General features: G+C 41.5%; 1 protein-coding gene across 2 annotated transcripts in view; it reads left to right on the forward strand.

Annotated features, from left to right (window-relative positions):
- The window catches only part of KRR1 (KRR1 small subunit processome component homolog), a 40,084-nt gene extending 25,020 nt beyond the window's left edge, over positions 1-15,064 (forward strand). For both annotated transcript variants that reach the window (XM_029597151.1, XM_029597150.1), the window contains 3 exons: positions 9,532-9,609; positions 9,698-9,791; positions 14,283-15,064. In XM_029597151.1, the coding sequence (XP_029453011.1) occupies positions 9,532-9,609; positions 9,698-9,791; positions 14,283-14,413 (303 nt within the window). In that variant the 3' untranslated portion in view covers positions 14,414-15,064. The remainder of the gene's footprint in view (positions 1-9,531; positions 9,610-9,697; positions 9,792-14,282) is intronic.
- Positions 15,065-17,068: the final 2,004 nt, after the last annotated feature.

Here is a 17,068-nt window from a genome sequence, read left to right on the forward strand (position 1 = left end):
TAGTTTGCAAAATATAAACTAACCTAGTTTTGGCTTTATTCCTTTCGATTGGGCTGTTGCCTGTGCTTTCTTGAATAAGATGTGTACTCTTATCATAACTGCTCTGTGTTCAGAAATTTCCTTCATTGTGTGAAAAATTCCATATTCTAGGCCAGTAATATAGAAAGCTTAACTACTGGGACAACCACAAAATTGACATTAAGCAGTACAGTGGTGGGTGAATGGTGGCTAAGTCATTCAGTTCCGTAAGCTAGACAATTGTGCCATGGTACAGGTTATTAGTGTGAGATAAGATGGAATAACAGCTTTTCTTTGTGGACAGTAGGACAAACCAGCCACACCAAGAGGGTAACATCACTGCATGGTGCTAAGTCGGAGTATGCTGTCGGAGCACAGAAAGACCTTGAAATCTTTCTGAGCATGCATAGGAGCCTTCTGCACTATACCTGGCTGTAAGATGAGGCGGGTGGGATTGTGTGGCTGGTTTGTTATAGGTAAGCAAGTGTACTTTCTGCACGGACAAGCAGGATGAATCCAGCCACACAAATGGGGACTCCCGAGCCCAGGATTGCAGTGAAATTGTTGAGGTTGTTCTGGATAAGAAGTGATTGCAGTTCGATATTAGAATCTGGAGGGGAGAGTTAAGCATTATTCCTGTCCAAAGATACTGTCTCTCTAGATTCTTCCGCTAGAAAATAATGTATTGTAAAGTTGTGAATGGAAGACCAGGTTGCTCCTTTACAGATGTTATTGAAGCGGCCTGGAGGGTGAGCTGTGGAAGTTGAGGTTGCTCTTACAAAGACAGGTGATGGCTTGTAAGCAATTACAAAACAATTTAAAACTATAGAACATAAGAATTGCCATACTGGGTCCTGCCGACAGTCCATCAAGCCCAGTATCCTGTTACCCATAATGGCCAATCCAGATCACAATCCAGGCAAGATCCCAAACATTAACTAGATCTCATGCTGCGGTCACGTAGTGATAAGTAGTGGCTATTCCCTAACAGGTGAATTTTCAAAGGAGTTACAGATGTAAAAAAAATTAAAAATTGAAATTTCTGCGCTTGTACACCACTTAAAACAATATACTTGTAACTTGCAGTTTATGAATTTTATATAGTGTATTAATTTTCAAAAGCCATTTACCTGCACTAAGCGCACTTAATATGGGTAAATTCTATGAACAATTCAATGGCATATATTGTAGCAATTATCAAAAGCCCACTTAGGCAGATAAAGTGCATTTACACGTGTAAAACCCATTTTTAAGCATGCAAATGCTTTTGAAAATCAGGCCTTAAGTCTACTTGGTTTATAGTTTGTGGACTTCTCTAGGAACTTGTCCAAAAGTTTTTTTTTTAAACCCAGTTATACTAACTGCCTTAACCATATCCAATGGCAATCAATACCAGAGCTTAATTGTGCATTGAGGATTTTCTCTGATTTGAGTTGAATGTGCTATAACTTCATGAAGTGTCCCCTAGTCTTTATCTCATAAATAACCAATTTATATTTACTTGTTCTATTCCACTCCATATTTTATAGACCTCAACCATATCCCCCTTTAACTGTCTCTTCTCCAAGCTGAACAGCCCTAACCTCTTTAGCCTTTCGTCATAGGGGAGCTATGCCAACGTCTTTATCATTTTGGCCACCCTTCTCTGTTATCTTTTCCAATGCAACTATATCTGTTTAGAGATGAGGTGACCAGAACGGCACATGGTAGTTCAGGTGCGATAGAGGCATTAATTATTCTCCATTTTTTTCTTAACAATTCCTAATGTTTGCTCTTTTGACCACCGCTGCACATTGAGCCAAGGATTTTAAAGTATTGCCGACTATGATGCCCAGATCCTTTTCCTGGGTGGTAACTTCTAATATGGAACTTAAAATTGTGTAAATATGTTACTTTTCCTTATGTGCATCACTTTCACTTGTCCACATTAAATTTCATCTGCCATTTGGATGCCCAATCTTCCTGTCTCGCAAGGTCCTCCTGCAATTTTTCACAATCTGCTTGTGATTTAACTACTCTGAACAATTTTCTGTCTGCAAATTTGATCACCTCACGCGTTGTTCCCCTTTCCAGATTATTTACCGTATTTTTCGCTCCATAAGACGCACCTGACCATAAGACGCACCTAGGATTCAGAGGGGGAAAATTTAAAAAAAAAAAATTGTGCTAAACCGGCTCTGCGTCTGGGCGTCTTATGGAGCAAATTAGGGGAGTGCATAGTTTTGTTTTTTTTCTCCCCATTTTGTTTTCGGGTCTGGGGAGGGCCATTTCGGTCCACTCCCCAGATCAGAAAATTTTTCTTTCTGTGAGAACCCCCAAACCCCCCCCCCCATCCCAACCCTTTAAATTAACAACCTCCACCCCCCTGACCCCCCCAAGACCTGCCGAATTAATTTCCTGCAACCCCCCACCCTCCTGACCCCCCCAAGACCTGCCAAACGTCCCTGGTGGTCCAGCGGGGGTCCAGGAGGGGTCCGGGAACGATCTCCTGGGCGTGAGCCGTCGGCTGCCAGTAAACAAAATGGCGCCGACGGCCCTATGCCCTCACTATGTCACTGAGACCGACCAATAGCAGCGGTCGGTCTCAGTGACATAGTGAGGGCATAGGGCCGTCGGCGCCATTTTGTTTACTGGCAGCCGACGGCCCTATGCCCTCACTATGTCACTGAGACCGACCAATAGCAGCGATCGGTCTCAGTGACATAGTGAGGGCATAGGGCTGTCGGCTGCCAGTAAACAAAATGGCGCCGACGGCCCTATGCCCTAACTATGTCACTGAGACCGACCAATAGCAGCGGTCGGTCTCAGTGACATAGTGAGGGCATAGGGCCGTCGGCGCCATTTTGTTTACTGGCAGCCGACGGCCCACGCCCAGGAGATCATTCCCGGACCCCCGCTGGACCACCAGGGACGTTTGGCAGGTCTTGGGGGGTCAGGAGGGTGGGGGGTTGCAGGAAATTAATTTGTCAGGTCTTGGGGGGGGGCGGGGGGGGTTGTACGAAATTAAGTCGGCAGGTCTTGGGGGAGTCTGGGGGGTGTTTGTTAGATTTTTGTTTGGTTTTTTTTTTATATTCGCTCCATAAGACGCACATACATTTTCCCCCCACCTTTGGGGGAAAAAAAGTGCGTCTTATGGAGCGAAAAATACGGTATATTAAAAAGCACTGGTTCCAATAGAGATCACTGAGGTACTCCACTATTTAGCCTTCTCCACTGAGAAAACTGATCATTTAGTCCCACTCTCTGTTTCTTAACCAGTTTGCAATCCATAAGACATTGCCTCCTATCCTATTTTTAAATTTCTCAGGAGTCTCTAATGGGGTACATTGTCAAACGCTTTTTGAAAATCCATATACACTATATCAACCCGATCACCATTATTAACCCCTTCAAAAAAAATGTAGCAGATTGAGGCAAGATTTCCCTTGTGTAAATCCATGCTGGCTGTGCCACATTAAATCAGGTCTTTCCATAAGTTCTGTGATTTTGTTCTTTAGAATAGCTTCCACAATTTTTCCCAGCACTGAAATCGGACTCACTGGTCTATAGTTTCCTGGATAACTTTTTTAGAGCCTTTTTTAAAGATCAGGGTTACATTTGCTCCTCTACATTCTTCGGGTACAATGGACAATTCTAATGATAGGTTACAAATTACTGGTAATAGATCTGTAATTTCATTTTCGAGAACTCTAATGTGTAAATCATCTGGTCCAGTCGATTTTGCTACTCTTTAGTTTATCGGTCTGCCCGATTACATCTTCCAGCTTCCATGATTTGTTTGTTGTTCAGAATCACCACCATTGAATACGGTTTTCAGCATGGGTATCTCCCAACATCATCTTCAGTAAATGCACAGCAAAGAATTAGTCTTTCCGCAATGACCTTCTCTTCCTTAAATGCGCCTTTAATCCCTCGATCATATAACGATCCAACTAACTCCCTGACAGGTATTCTGCTTTGGATATATTTCTAAAAGCTTTTGAGGTTTTGCCTTTACGGCTGACTTTTTTTTTTTTTTTTTTTTTCCAAATTCTTTTTTAGCACACCTTATCAGTGTTTAATATCTAACTTGCCAACGCTTATGTTTTTCCTATTTTCTTCAGATGACTCCAATTTTTGAAAAAAGGTTATTTTAGCCCAAAAAAGCTTTCACCTCACTTTTTAACCATGCCAGCTATTGTTTGGCATTCTTTTTACTTTAAAAATAAATGTATTCAAATAAACAATATACTCATATGAAAACAGTGATACAGAAAACAATTTTTCCCATTATCTTCCCCTATCGACTCCATCTTCACAGTTACTGCCTTCCACTTTTTTAAAAGCATGGAATACATTTTGATTGGGTGTCCAGGATGGTATTTTTTTCTTAAACTATTTATTAAAATTAGCAGATCAAATATATAACAGCAGCAAACTACCACCATGGTCCAGTAGCATTACTTAAATGAAAGCATATTGCAGAGGGAACCCACAATATGGCAAACTTAGTCCAATAAGATCTCTCTCATTTGAGGCACTTGAAACCCCAGTTGAAGGTTTTGTAACTCCATTTGGGATCCCGATCCAAAGTTTGGGAAGCCCTGCTTTAGATGCTTTTGGCTCTCTCCTTACCTGTCCTGTAATGTGCATCACACCCCAGCCATGGCTTACCCCTAGAATTTGCTTCCTGCATTCTTGTGCCTGCTCTGCAGAATGTCTCTGCCTAAAATCCCATGCCCACTTCATATATTTAAAATTCATGCTTTCCTCCTTCCAGTCTGCTATTACACTTGCAAGCAAAACTACTATGTCCATCTGATAAACTCTTGTATCCACCATTCACCGTCTTTGCCATACTCCATGCCCTCCTCAAAATTTTCACCTCACTTTCTCTCCCCACCCCCCATCATACCTTCGCACTCTGTCTAGACAACAGCTGATTACTTCATGACAAGATTCACAAAATTAGTCTTGCGTTCTCAACCAGGTCACCCTTATCTCCCTCTTCCCCAATTCATTCCTCTACCCTTTCCTGATCTCTGCCATTCTGTCCTCCTTTTCTGAAATCACAATGGACAAAACTGCCCATCTTCTCTCCTCCTCCTCCAGACTCACTCCTTGTTCCTGTGTTCCTTTCCATCTATCACATCCTCAATCTATCACTTTCCACTGCAATTGTTCCTGCTGCCTTGAAACATGCTGTGATCACAGCACTCCTCAAAACAACTTCACTGGACCTTACCTGCCCTGCCAACTATTTTTTCATCTTCCTCCCTTTTGCTTCCAAATTACTTGAACATGCTGTTCACTGCCGCTGTCTTGATGTTTTCATCTCAAGCCATTCTTGATCCACTCTAGTCTGGTTTTCTTCATTCCACAGAAACAGCCCTTGCCAAAGTCTCCAATGACCCGTTTTATGGGTAAAACCAAAGGCCTTTATTCAGTTCTCTTCCTCGTTGATCTATTTGCTGCCTTTGATGCTTGATCACCACCTATTCCTTAATACTCTGACCTCACTTGGTTCTCGTCTTACCATTCCCATCGCACCTCTTCCTCTGGCAGATCCTACTCTGCCATCCCACTACCAATTTGCATGCCTCACGGGTTCTCTCCTGGACCTGCTTCTCTTGTTTCTATAAACTAATTCTCTTGCTGCTCTGATTTCCGTTCATGGATTTCAATACCATCTTTATCCTGATGACTTTCAGATTTACTTCTCAACACCAGAAATATCTTCAGGAATCCAGTCCCAGATCTCAGTCTGCTTGTCTGACATTCCTACCTGGATATCCTACCACCCCTTTAAACTCAACATGGACAAGATAGAGCTTCTTATCTTTTCCCCCAAACCTACTTTCTCTCATCCTTTATTTCTGTGGATAACTGTAATCCTACCAGTTCCCTTGGCATCATTTTCAACTCCTCTCTTTACACTGCTAAAATGCGCTGTTTCTTTCTCTAACACATCACCAAAATCCATCACTTCCTTTCTGAACATGCACCCAGAACCCTTATCCACATGCTCCGCACTTCGGGGTAGATAAAAATGCGCGAGCGCGTACTTTTGTTCGCGCACCAGGCGCAAACAAAAGTACGCAGGATTTTATAAGATACACGCGTATCTTATAAAATCCGGGGTCGGCGCGTATTTTGTGCACCTTGCACGTGCCGAGCCCTGCACGCGCTGCCCGTTCCCTCCGAGGCTGCACCGATTTCGGAACTTTTCTTCCGCCTCCCCCCCACCTTCCCCTACCTAACCCCCCCCCCCCCCCCCCCCCCCCCACCTTTGTTGGCAAAGTTACGCCTGCGATTCCCTGGCCTGGGAGCTGTTTTGGAGGCCTCTGCCACGCCCCCGAAACGACCTGGGCCTCGGCCACGCCCCGGCCGGGCCTCGGCCATGCCCCGGCCACGCCCCGAACACCGCGCCGACCCCGACACGAACACCGCGCCGACCCCGACACCCCCCCCCCCCCCCCCCCCCAGGAAAGCCCTGGGACTTACACACGCCGCCGAGCCTATGCAAAATAGGCTCGGTGCGCGCAGGGCGGGTTTGGGGTAGGTTTTCGGGGGTTACGCGCATAACCCTTTGAAAATCTACCCCCATTATCCCCTCCCATTTATATTAATACAACTTGCTCCTTACAGGTCTCCCAGTGAGCCATCTCTCTCCACTACAATCCATCCAAAATTCAGCTGTTTGACTTGTTTCACCAAAGTCGCTACACCCATATAAATCTCTCCTCACAAGTCATTACATTGGCTCCATATTTTTCCCCCATACAATTCAAGCTCCTCTTATTCTTTTCACCTTTACTCTATCTCTCTACACACCCTTGTGCATTTTGCTTATGAGATAAGTCCCTCCTGTCTGTGCCCTTCTCCCTTACTGTTAATGCCTGACTCGTGCTTTCCACCTGGCTGTACCATATGCTTGGAATAGACTTCCTGATCTGGTGTCATGCCGCCTCTTTCCTTATTTAAATCTTGTCTGAAAACCTACCTTTTTCAGGCTGCTTTTAAATCTTAACCCCCGATTGTCTCAATTACAGTAATTTTTAACCACTTTCTTAAATTAAATTCCCTCTTACACTGTTTGTCTTCATTAAATCATTATCCCCATCAAGGACCCCATGTCCGACATCTAAACTACTGGAACAGCTGCCTCCACGCCATTAATACCCTCCTCATGAGCCTCAGCCTGGTCCTCAATACGTCCAAAACCGAGCTTCTGGTCATCGCCCCTAACGACAACAACCCACCAGCCAACATCACTAACATACCATTAGTAAATCAAGTTAGAGACCTTGGAACCATCCTAGACACCAGAATGAACCTCAAAAAATTCATTAATAACACCACAAAAGAGGGCTTTTATAAACTTCAGGTCCTAAAACAATTAAGACCACTACTCCACTTCCATGACTACAGATCGGTCCTACAAGCCATAATATTCTCAAAAATCGATTACTGCAACGCTCTACTGCTTGGTCTCCCAGCCTCCTCCACCAAACCCCTCCAGATGCTACAAAACGCAGCAGCTAGGATCCTCACTAACACACGCAAGATGGACCACATCACCCCGATACTAAAAATACTCCATTGGCTACCCATACATGCCAGAATACTCTTCAAGACGTTGACCATCATTCACAAAACCATATATCATCAATCCTCGCTACAACTAACCTTACCTCTCAAATTACACTCTTCTTCAAGACCTACCAGATATGCATATAGAAGCGCCCTACAAGCTCCTCCCTGCAGCTCAACTAAACATAACTCCATCGATAAAAGAGCGCTATCCACAGCAGGACCATACCACTGGAACTCTCTCCCACCAGACATACGCCAGGAACATTGCCATCTTACTTTCAGAAAAAAACTGAAAACTTGGCTCTTCGCGCAAGCCTATCGCTGAAGAAATCCATGGTACCTGTAAGGAACTCTACCCCGCAGTAGATATCCTACAACATCTACATTAAGTACCCACTATTCTAGAACCACCCTGTATATTAACATTGCAATGTATATATGTATTTAAGTTCTTCTGCAAAGCAACGGCTCCCTTGCCGATAGTCTCTTCTTTACATTTAGAATAGAAATTGTTAATCTCTCCCTTTCTTCTAAAGCCAGGTTTGACCTCCCTGTTTTAATGTAACTTTTTCGCTTCCTATGTTTTTTTATTGGTTTCCCCTTGTTATTTGTAAACCGGTACGATAAGACCTGTCTTGAGCATCGGTATATTAAAAGAACCTAAATAAATAAATAAATAGTAAGCTCTTCTGAGCAGAGATTTGTGTCTCATGTGTTTTTTGTACAGCGCTGCATATGTTGAATAATGCTATAGGACTAAGTAGTAGTAAATAGTCTACTCGGGAGAAGAAAAATAGTACTTCAATTTCAGCTCTCTATAAGACAAAGCTCTGGGTAACATTCTGTCACATGTGGCACAGTTCACTGGATTGTGGTCTTGGTATGACATCATCCATTTGGATTGCTAGACTCATTCTGTTTGTCCATGGAGACCTGTGTCCCCAATTCTGGAGGCCTTAAAGCTGGAAGGATATAAATGGAATTGAGGTGATCTAAATAAGGGCTACCAAAATAGTGCAGAACCTGCTCCAGAGGTCCTATGAAACAAGGCTTAGTAAGCTGAAAGTGTATACCCTAGAGGAGAGGCAATACAGGAGATGCAAGATACAAAGGTATTAATAATGCACAAGAAATAAATCTATTTCAAGGGAAAGGAAGTTGTAGCACAATACATTTTCACAGAAAGTGTGGAAGAAGTGTGGAACACCCTCCTGAAGTGGGTAGCTGTGGACAAAACAGTGAGTGAGTTTAAAAGGACATGGAATAAACATGGAGGTTTTTTGGTTGCTAAAAGTGGAGCGAGAAGAAAGCGCAAACTAACATGTTTAAATGTTAATATTTCCATACTGGTTTGATTCAGCAATAAGTAGAAACACAGGTAACCATATGGCAAGAGTTGTGTGAGCAGGCTACAGTGACGGAATGGTTCCAAGTTTTGTAATAACTAGAAGTCCTAATGGAAATCTAGCTCAAGTAGCTAGGTTTGTCTGATGGGCTATGCAGGGTACCAGGAAGGTGTACTAGTAATGGAGGCTATTTCAATCAGAATCAAACTAGCAGCTGGGTCTGTCTGGCAGGCCACATGTTTTGAGCAATTACCATGCTAGTATTGCTACTTCGATTATTATAGTGTCTTCTGGTTAGGGAAGGGAAACGGAGGGTACCGAAGGGAACTAAATGGGGAGCTTATATGGTTTTCCACCCAAGCTAGAGAGCAAAAGAGAGGAAAAGACTGTCCTGGATAAGAATCAATCTTACAGGTGGTCACACACTGGGTGGGGGGATAGCTGGGATATATTCTTAGCAGTGTGAACAGAATAGCCAGGCAAAACGGATGAGCCAAATGATACGTTTTGCCATCATCTACTATGTTATGTTTAGACTCAAAATGTTATATAATCTCTTAAATCTTATGTCCTTGTATAAACATTTTAACAGACCGATAAAGAATTGGCAAGTGGTGAATATTTTTTGAAAGAAAGCCAGAAGAGGCAGAAGAAACTACAAGAGATAAAGGTAAGATAAATCTCGTTTATCCTACAGAGTGAGAAGTTTAATCAATTGAAATCTCAAAGTTTCTAACTATTTCATTTTCACTTTGTAGGCAAAGCAAGCAGAAGCAGTTAGTAGGAGGCAGCAAGAAAGAAACAAAGCTTTCATTCCACCAAAGGAAAAACCAGTAATGAAACCTAAAAAAGGTAGTGCATTCTGATGGTTGCAGTTAGTGATGCAGCATAGCTTTTAGATTAAGCACACTTGTCCATTACACAGAAACATGACAGCAGAAAAAGACTGTATAAGAGCATGCCATACTGGTCAGACCATGGGTCCATCGAGCCCAGCATCCTGTTTCCAACAGTAGCCAATCCAAGTCACAAGTACTTGACAAGTACCCAAAAACGAAGTCTGCCCCATGTTACTGTTGCTAGTAATAGCAGTGGCTATTTTCTGAGTCAACTTAATAGCAGGTAGTGGACTTCTCCAAGAACTTATCCAAACCTTTTTTAAACACAGCTATACTAACTGCACTAACCACATCCTCTGGCAACAAATTCAAGAGTTTGTGTGTTAAGTGAAAGAACTTTCTCCGATTAGTTTTAAATGTGCTACTTGCTAACTTCATGGAGTACCCCCTAGTCCTTCTATTATCTGAAAGAGTAAATAACCAATTCACATTTACCCGTTCTAGGCCTCTCATGATTTTAAAGACCTCTATCATATCCCCACTCAGCCTTCTCTTCTCCAAGCTGAACAGCCCTAACCTCTTCAGCCTTTCCTCATAGGGGAGCTGTTCCATCCCCTTTATCATTTTGGTTGCCCTTCTCTGTACCTTCTCCATCGCAACTATATCTTTCTTGAGATGCGGCGACCAGAATTGTACACACTATTCAAGGTGTGGTCTCACCATGGAGCAATACAGAGGCATTATGACATCCTCTGTTGTATTCACTATTCCCTTCCTAATAATACCTAACATTGTTAGCTTTTTTTGACTGCCACAGCACACTGAGCCGACTATTTCAAAGTATTATCCACTTTGACGCCTAGATCTCTTTCCTGGGCAGTAGCTCCTAATATGGAACCTAACATCGTGTAACTCTAGCATGGGTTATTTTTCCCTATATCCATCTCCTTGCACTTATCTACATTTAAATTTCAACTGCCATTTGGATGTCCAATTTTCCAGTCTCACAAGGTGGTCCTGCAATTTATCACAATCCGCTTGTGATTTAACCACTCTGAATAATTTTGTATCCTCTGCAAATTTGATTATCTCACTCGTCTTATTCCTTTCAAGATCATTTATAAATATATTGAAAAGCACGGGTCCTAGTACAGATCCCTGAGGCTTTCCACTGAGAAAATTGTCCATTTAATCCTCTTCTCAGTTTCCTGTCTTTTAATCAGTTTGTAATCCACGAAAGGCCACCTATCCCATGAGTTTTTTTACTTTTGTTAGAAGCCTCTCATGAGGAACTTTGTCAAACACCTTCTGAAAATCCAAATACACTACATCCACCAGTTCACCTATATCTACATGTTTATTATCCCCTTCAAAAAAGTGAAGCAGATTTGTGAGGCAAGACTTGCCCTGGGTAAAGCCATGCTGACTTTGTTCCATTAAACCATGTCTTTCTATATGTTCTGTGATTTTGATGTTTAGAACACTTTCCACTATTTTTCCTGGCACTGAAGTCAGGCTCACTGGTCAACAGTTTCCCGGATCGCCCCTGGAGCCCTTTTTTAAATATTGGGGTTACATTAGCCACCCTCCAGTCTTCAGGTACAATGGATGATTTTAATGATCGGTTACAAATTTTTACTAATAGGTCTGAAAGTTCATTTTCTAGTTCCTTCAGAACCCTGGGGTGTATACCATCCGGTCCAGGTGATTTACTACTCTTCAGTTTGTCAATCAGGCCTACCACATCTTCTAGGTTCACCGTGATTTGGTTCAGTTTGTCTGAATCATTACCCATGAAAAACCTCCAGAACGGGTATCTCCCTAACATCCTCTTCAGTATACACCGAAGCAAAGAAATCATTTAATCTTTCCATGATGGCCTTATCCTCTCTAAGTGCCCCTTTAACCCCTCGATCATCTAACGGTTCAGCTGACTCCCTTGAAGGCTTTCTGCTTCGGATATATTTTAAAAAGTTCTTACTGTGAGTTTTTGCCTCTACTGCCAACTTCTTTTCAAATTCTCTCTTAGCCTGTCTTATCAATGTCTTACATTTAACTTGCCGATGTTTATGCTTTATCCTAATTTTTGAATGAAGATCTTTAGGCTAAAATAGCCTTTCACCTCACCTTTTAACCATGCCAGTAATCGTTTTGCCTTCCTTCCATCTTAATGTGTGGCATACATCTGGACTGTGCTTCTAGGATGGTATTTTTTAACAGTGTCCCCCGCCTCTTGCACACTTTTTACCTTTGTAGCTGCTCCTTTCAGTTTTTTTCTAACTATTTTTCTTATTTTATCAAAGTTTCCCTTTTGAAAGTTTAGCAGTAGAGCCATGGATTTGCTTACTGTCCCCCTTCCAGTCATTAATTCAAATTTGATCATATTATGATCACTATTGCCAAGTGGCCCCACCATCGTTACCTCTCTCACCAAGTCCTGTGCTCCACTAAGAATTAGATCTAAAATTGCTCCCTCTCTTGTCAGTTCCTGAACCAATTGCTCCATAAAGCTATCATTTATTCCATCCAGGAACTTTATATCTCTAGCATGTACCGATGATACATTTACCCAGTCAATATTGGGGTAATTGAAGTCTCCCATTATTACCGCACTACCAATTTGGTTAGCTTCCCTAATTTCTCTTAGCATTTCACTGTCCGTCTCACCATCTTGACCAGGTGGATGGTAGTATACTATCACCATAGTCTTCCCCGACACACAAGGGATTTCTACCCATAAAGATTCAATTGTGCATTCAGTCTTATGCAGGATGTTTATCCTGTTGGACTCTATGCCATCCCGGACATAAAGCACCACACCGCCTCCCAGGTGCTCCTCTCTGTCATTGTGATATAATTTATACCCCGGTATAGCACTGTCCCATTGGTTGTCCTCCTTCCACCATGTCTCTGAGATGCCAATTAAGTCTATGTCATCATTCACTGCTATACATTCTAATTCTCCCATCTTACTTCTTAGACTTCTGGCATTAGCATACAAACATTTCAAAGTTTGTTTTTTGTTTGTATTTTAATTGATAGGGATAAGTTAGAATTTTTTAGCTCAGATGAGTTTTTAGTTACAGGCACTTGGACTACTTTTCTTATTATTGGAACCTCATTGTTTGGATGCCCTAATTCTGATGCATCATTAGTATCCTTTGAAGACACCTCTCTCCGAACCATGCGCTGCTGAGTGACTGTCGGCTTTCCCCTTTGTTCTAGTTTAAAAGCTGCTCTATCTCCTTTTTAAAGGTTAGCGCCAGCAGTCTGATTCCACCCTGGTTAAGGTGGAGCCCATCCCTTCGGAAGAGACTCCCCCTTCCCCAAAAGGTTCCCCAGTTCCTAACAAAACTGAATCCCTCTTCCTTGCACCATCGTCTCATCCATGCATTGAGACTCCAGAGCTCTGCCTGCCTCTGGGGACCTGCACGTGGAACAGCGAGCATTTCAGAGAATGCTAGTCTGCCCATCCATCCAATTAATTTAGCTTTATAATTCTCATCACTCCCTTAGAGATCCCCTGTATTTATCCCATGCTTTCTTTAATTCAGATGCTGTTTTTGTTTCCACTGCCTCTACAGGGAGGCTGTTCCACACATCCACTACCCTCTTTGTAAAGAAATATTTCCTAAGATTACTCCTGAATCTACCTTATCTTCAGCTACCTTAGAAATTTGTTTTGCTCTTGTACCTACTGTTAAATTTATCAATAAAGAATTTTTTTCCCTCTCTCAGGAAAATTGCACCCTGTATCCTTGCTACTTGACAGGCAGTAGGAGTGTGGCATTAGGCAGTGTTTTAGTAGAGCCATCTCGTTTAAAAAAAGTGGCTGAATGCCTCACCATTGGCCAAGCAGCAGTGCTCAAGCAGATCTTTTCTTAACATCTGACCCAATCTACTATATCTTAAGCAGGAAACTGCACTCCACTTGGTTTAATGATACATAAATGCTAAAATAATACATTTAAAAACCTAGGATACTGTACAACAATTAAGAACATAAGACTTGCCGTAGTGGGTCAGACTAAAACTCCATCAAGCCTGGTATCCTGTTTCCAACAGCCAATCCAGGCCACATACAGGTACTATAAGTCCCTGTACCAGGCAGCTTACATTCTAAGGCAGTGAGTGATAAAGTGACTTGAGCAAGGTCACAAGGAGTGTCAGTGGTAGAAGTAAGATTTAAACCCTAGGGCACATGCCCTCTCCATAACACAACAGATTATAGATAGCTATGTAAACAAATCCAGGGAAATGTGTGCTTTTCCTGCATCATTGCCTAATCCCCTAAACTATTTATCAACTATATTAAAGGCCCCTATTATACACATCTACTGGTATATATAAATGAGCTGTTAGCATAATTTTTTGCATTTTCTTAGCTCGTTTAATGCAGTAATGACTTTATATTCTAGAACTTCCTGTGTTGTGGAAAATACAGATTGTTCAAAACTTCAGCCAGTTGTCACTGACCATTGTTGATATATTTTCTTTCTTGTAGTTTCAAGTGAAACAAAGCTAAACATTAAAGCCTTGAAGGAAAAAGTAAAGAAAGCAAAGTTGGGATCATTTTCTGAAGAAGAAGTGAAGCAAAAGATCGCTGCAGCTAAGAAAAAGAAGAAAAAATGTTAAGCTTGAAGCTTACCTCTGAGGCAGGAATGAAGGGCTGCTGGCTTGCTCCGCGTCAATCCTTTATATCAATCCTTGAACATTGAGGCACAGGCATGCATTTAAATTCTTCAAGCTCACATTTTGAGAATTACTGTTTGGACTGTCATTCTGCCCACTGTATGGTAAACTACCTGCTGCGAGTGCTGTAAATGTAATGTCATGCCAAGAACATGTGTGTGTTTTATACACTAGGATCTCTGTACTCTGCCCTGCCCCTGTTAACTCTTTTAAATGAAAAGGTTTTGCATTTTGTAAGTTATGGATATAATATTGTAGTACACTTAAGTTTTTTATAGTTATTTATTGTAACTTAAAGAACAAAAAAAGTTGCAGCTTAAAAATGACGGTGAAGCTGACAAACTTAATTATAGGTAAAACAAAAGATGTTTTATAAAAATAATTATTGAAAACAGCAACCCCCATTTACCTTCTATTCTGTTCCTGAAATATATTGTATGTTACTGTTTAAAATTTTTAGTGTAGTTAATTTTTTTCCATTCTTGAACTTTCGATTGTTTTGTACAAATGAACATGCTTTATAACAGACTGCTCTACTTTTTTCCCATTTTTTAAAAAAAATTAAGCTGATTTTTCAGCAGAACTGAATAAGAATGGAGACATTTACACTTGCCTGTTTTTTTTTTAAATAAATAGCTATAGCTTGCACCCTTAAAATAGAAGGTGCTAGGTGAGCAGGGGCATCGGCTGCGCTGAAAGAGTCACTTTCAGTCAGGGTAAGAGGAGCATACTGTTCAGCACATGCGGGAGTGGTGGTGTCTGCCTCCCTTTTATGCCTGAGCGAAGATAGCTGGGGCTATAGAGGCAGTGTGGAATAGATGTATGCAATGACACAAGTTCCTGAAAATAGATTTGGAAGTGTAGTATAGGTCATCAGTTGTAGATCACATAGAAGAGAGCAAGGGCCACAGGTATGGTGGAATTAACATGCCTCCCCCCCTCCCCTAGTGTGGTAGGCTTGTAACTGAAAGAAACTTACCATGACATCAAGGACTATTAGTTATATCAAGTTGTGGGAGTGCAGTAAAATTTCAAAGACTGGACCAAGGGCAGCTGGGAGCGATGGCAGTGCCATGTGCTAATTAAGAAAGAATGACATGAAATGAGGTTACAGGTGCTCCCAGCATGAATTATGTCTTCTGGAATCCCTCCATGTAATCCTTGAGAGCCTAGACATTCTTGTGAGGGTGAAAAACAGGTAAGACATTCCACTTAGGGAAGTGACTAACTAGAGTTGATATATTCCCAGGAGGGAAATAGGCTGTAAAAGACAAGGAGGTGGGGAGACAATGTATGGATTTATTTATTTTTTATTTAAATTCTTTTAATATACCGATGCTCAAGACCAGGTCTTATCATACCGGTTTACAGTAAACAAGGGGTAACCAGTTAACAGAGCAAACAACAACAAAAAGTTACATTATAACAGGGAATGTAGAACTAGATCTGTTAGAGAGAAAATAGGTTAAACAAATTCTAACAAATTTTTAAAAGTTAAGTTAAATTCTAACTGGAGGGAAGGGCAAAAGGAGGAGGGGGTGCTTACAGGATAAGAATTATGTATGATTTTATCTAGTATATGTGCAAAAATAAGCATATTTACAAATTTACATAAAGAATATGAAATTAAGCAAATTATAAGATAGTGCAATTGGTTGGGCAACAGTTCCTTTGAGTTGCGGTAATGGACTTTAGGATTTAGGATGTCCAAGTACACATAAAGGAGAAGGATCTGAACCATAATATTTTATTAAACTGTTCAAAGTGGAAGCAAAAACAGAACAATGAAACATAGGTTCATCCATTTCTGTTGGGAAAAGACTACCTACAATACTTTTGGAAACATTACTGATTTTTGCTCCTGTCATTGAGAGGTTCAGATATGTATTTTTACTCCAAGAAATTTCTAAACTACATTTAGAAGGAAGGGACAAAGCTAAAGACCAGTTGTAATCATTTGTAAGATTACAGTAAATGTTAAAGAACATTATAAAAACAATATTAAAGCAAGACATGTAAAAATAATGCTAGGCATCCATATACGACAAGTAGGTTTTCCAGCATCTTGTGTCACTGGTGGTGTTCACATCTTGACTGTATAGAGCAGGTGCTATTCAGATCTGGAATCACCAGGAGGAACATAGGCCTTGGTCCAAAGTAATGACTTCAACTGATAGAAAAGGTGATGTTGGTGTTGGATATATGACCCACATCTTTAAACCAAGATCGGTAGAAGAAAAATAATCACCTTACAGTAAGCAACATTTGCTTTGCTTTATATAACAGGTGTTCTCACAGGACCGCAGGATGTTATTCCTCGCATACAGGTGACATCACAGGATGGAGCCCTGTTACAGAAGACCTTTCTGTCAAAGTTTCTACAAAGCTTTGACTGACACTGGCACACTGAGTGCACTGAGCATGCTCAGCCTGCAATTATCCCTGTGAGCCGCAGGTGTCGCCCTCAGTCTCGTCTTATAGCTAAAAGTGCAAGCGAAACTAAAATAAATGTTAAAACGTATACAGACCCAACTCCACGGGGTGGTGGGTGAGTTTCATGAGGACTAACATCCTGCTGTCCTGTGAGAACACCTGTTA

Source organism: Rhinatrema bivittatum, chromosome 4, assembly GCF_901001135.1.
Source record: "Rhinatrema bivittatum chromosome 4, aRhiBiv1.1, whole genome shotgun sequence".
NCBI lineage: Eukaryota > Metazoa > Chordata > Amphibia > Gymnophiona > Rhinatrematidae > Rhinatrema > Rhinatrema bivittatum.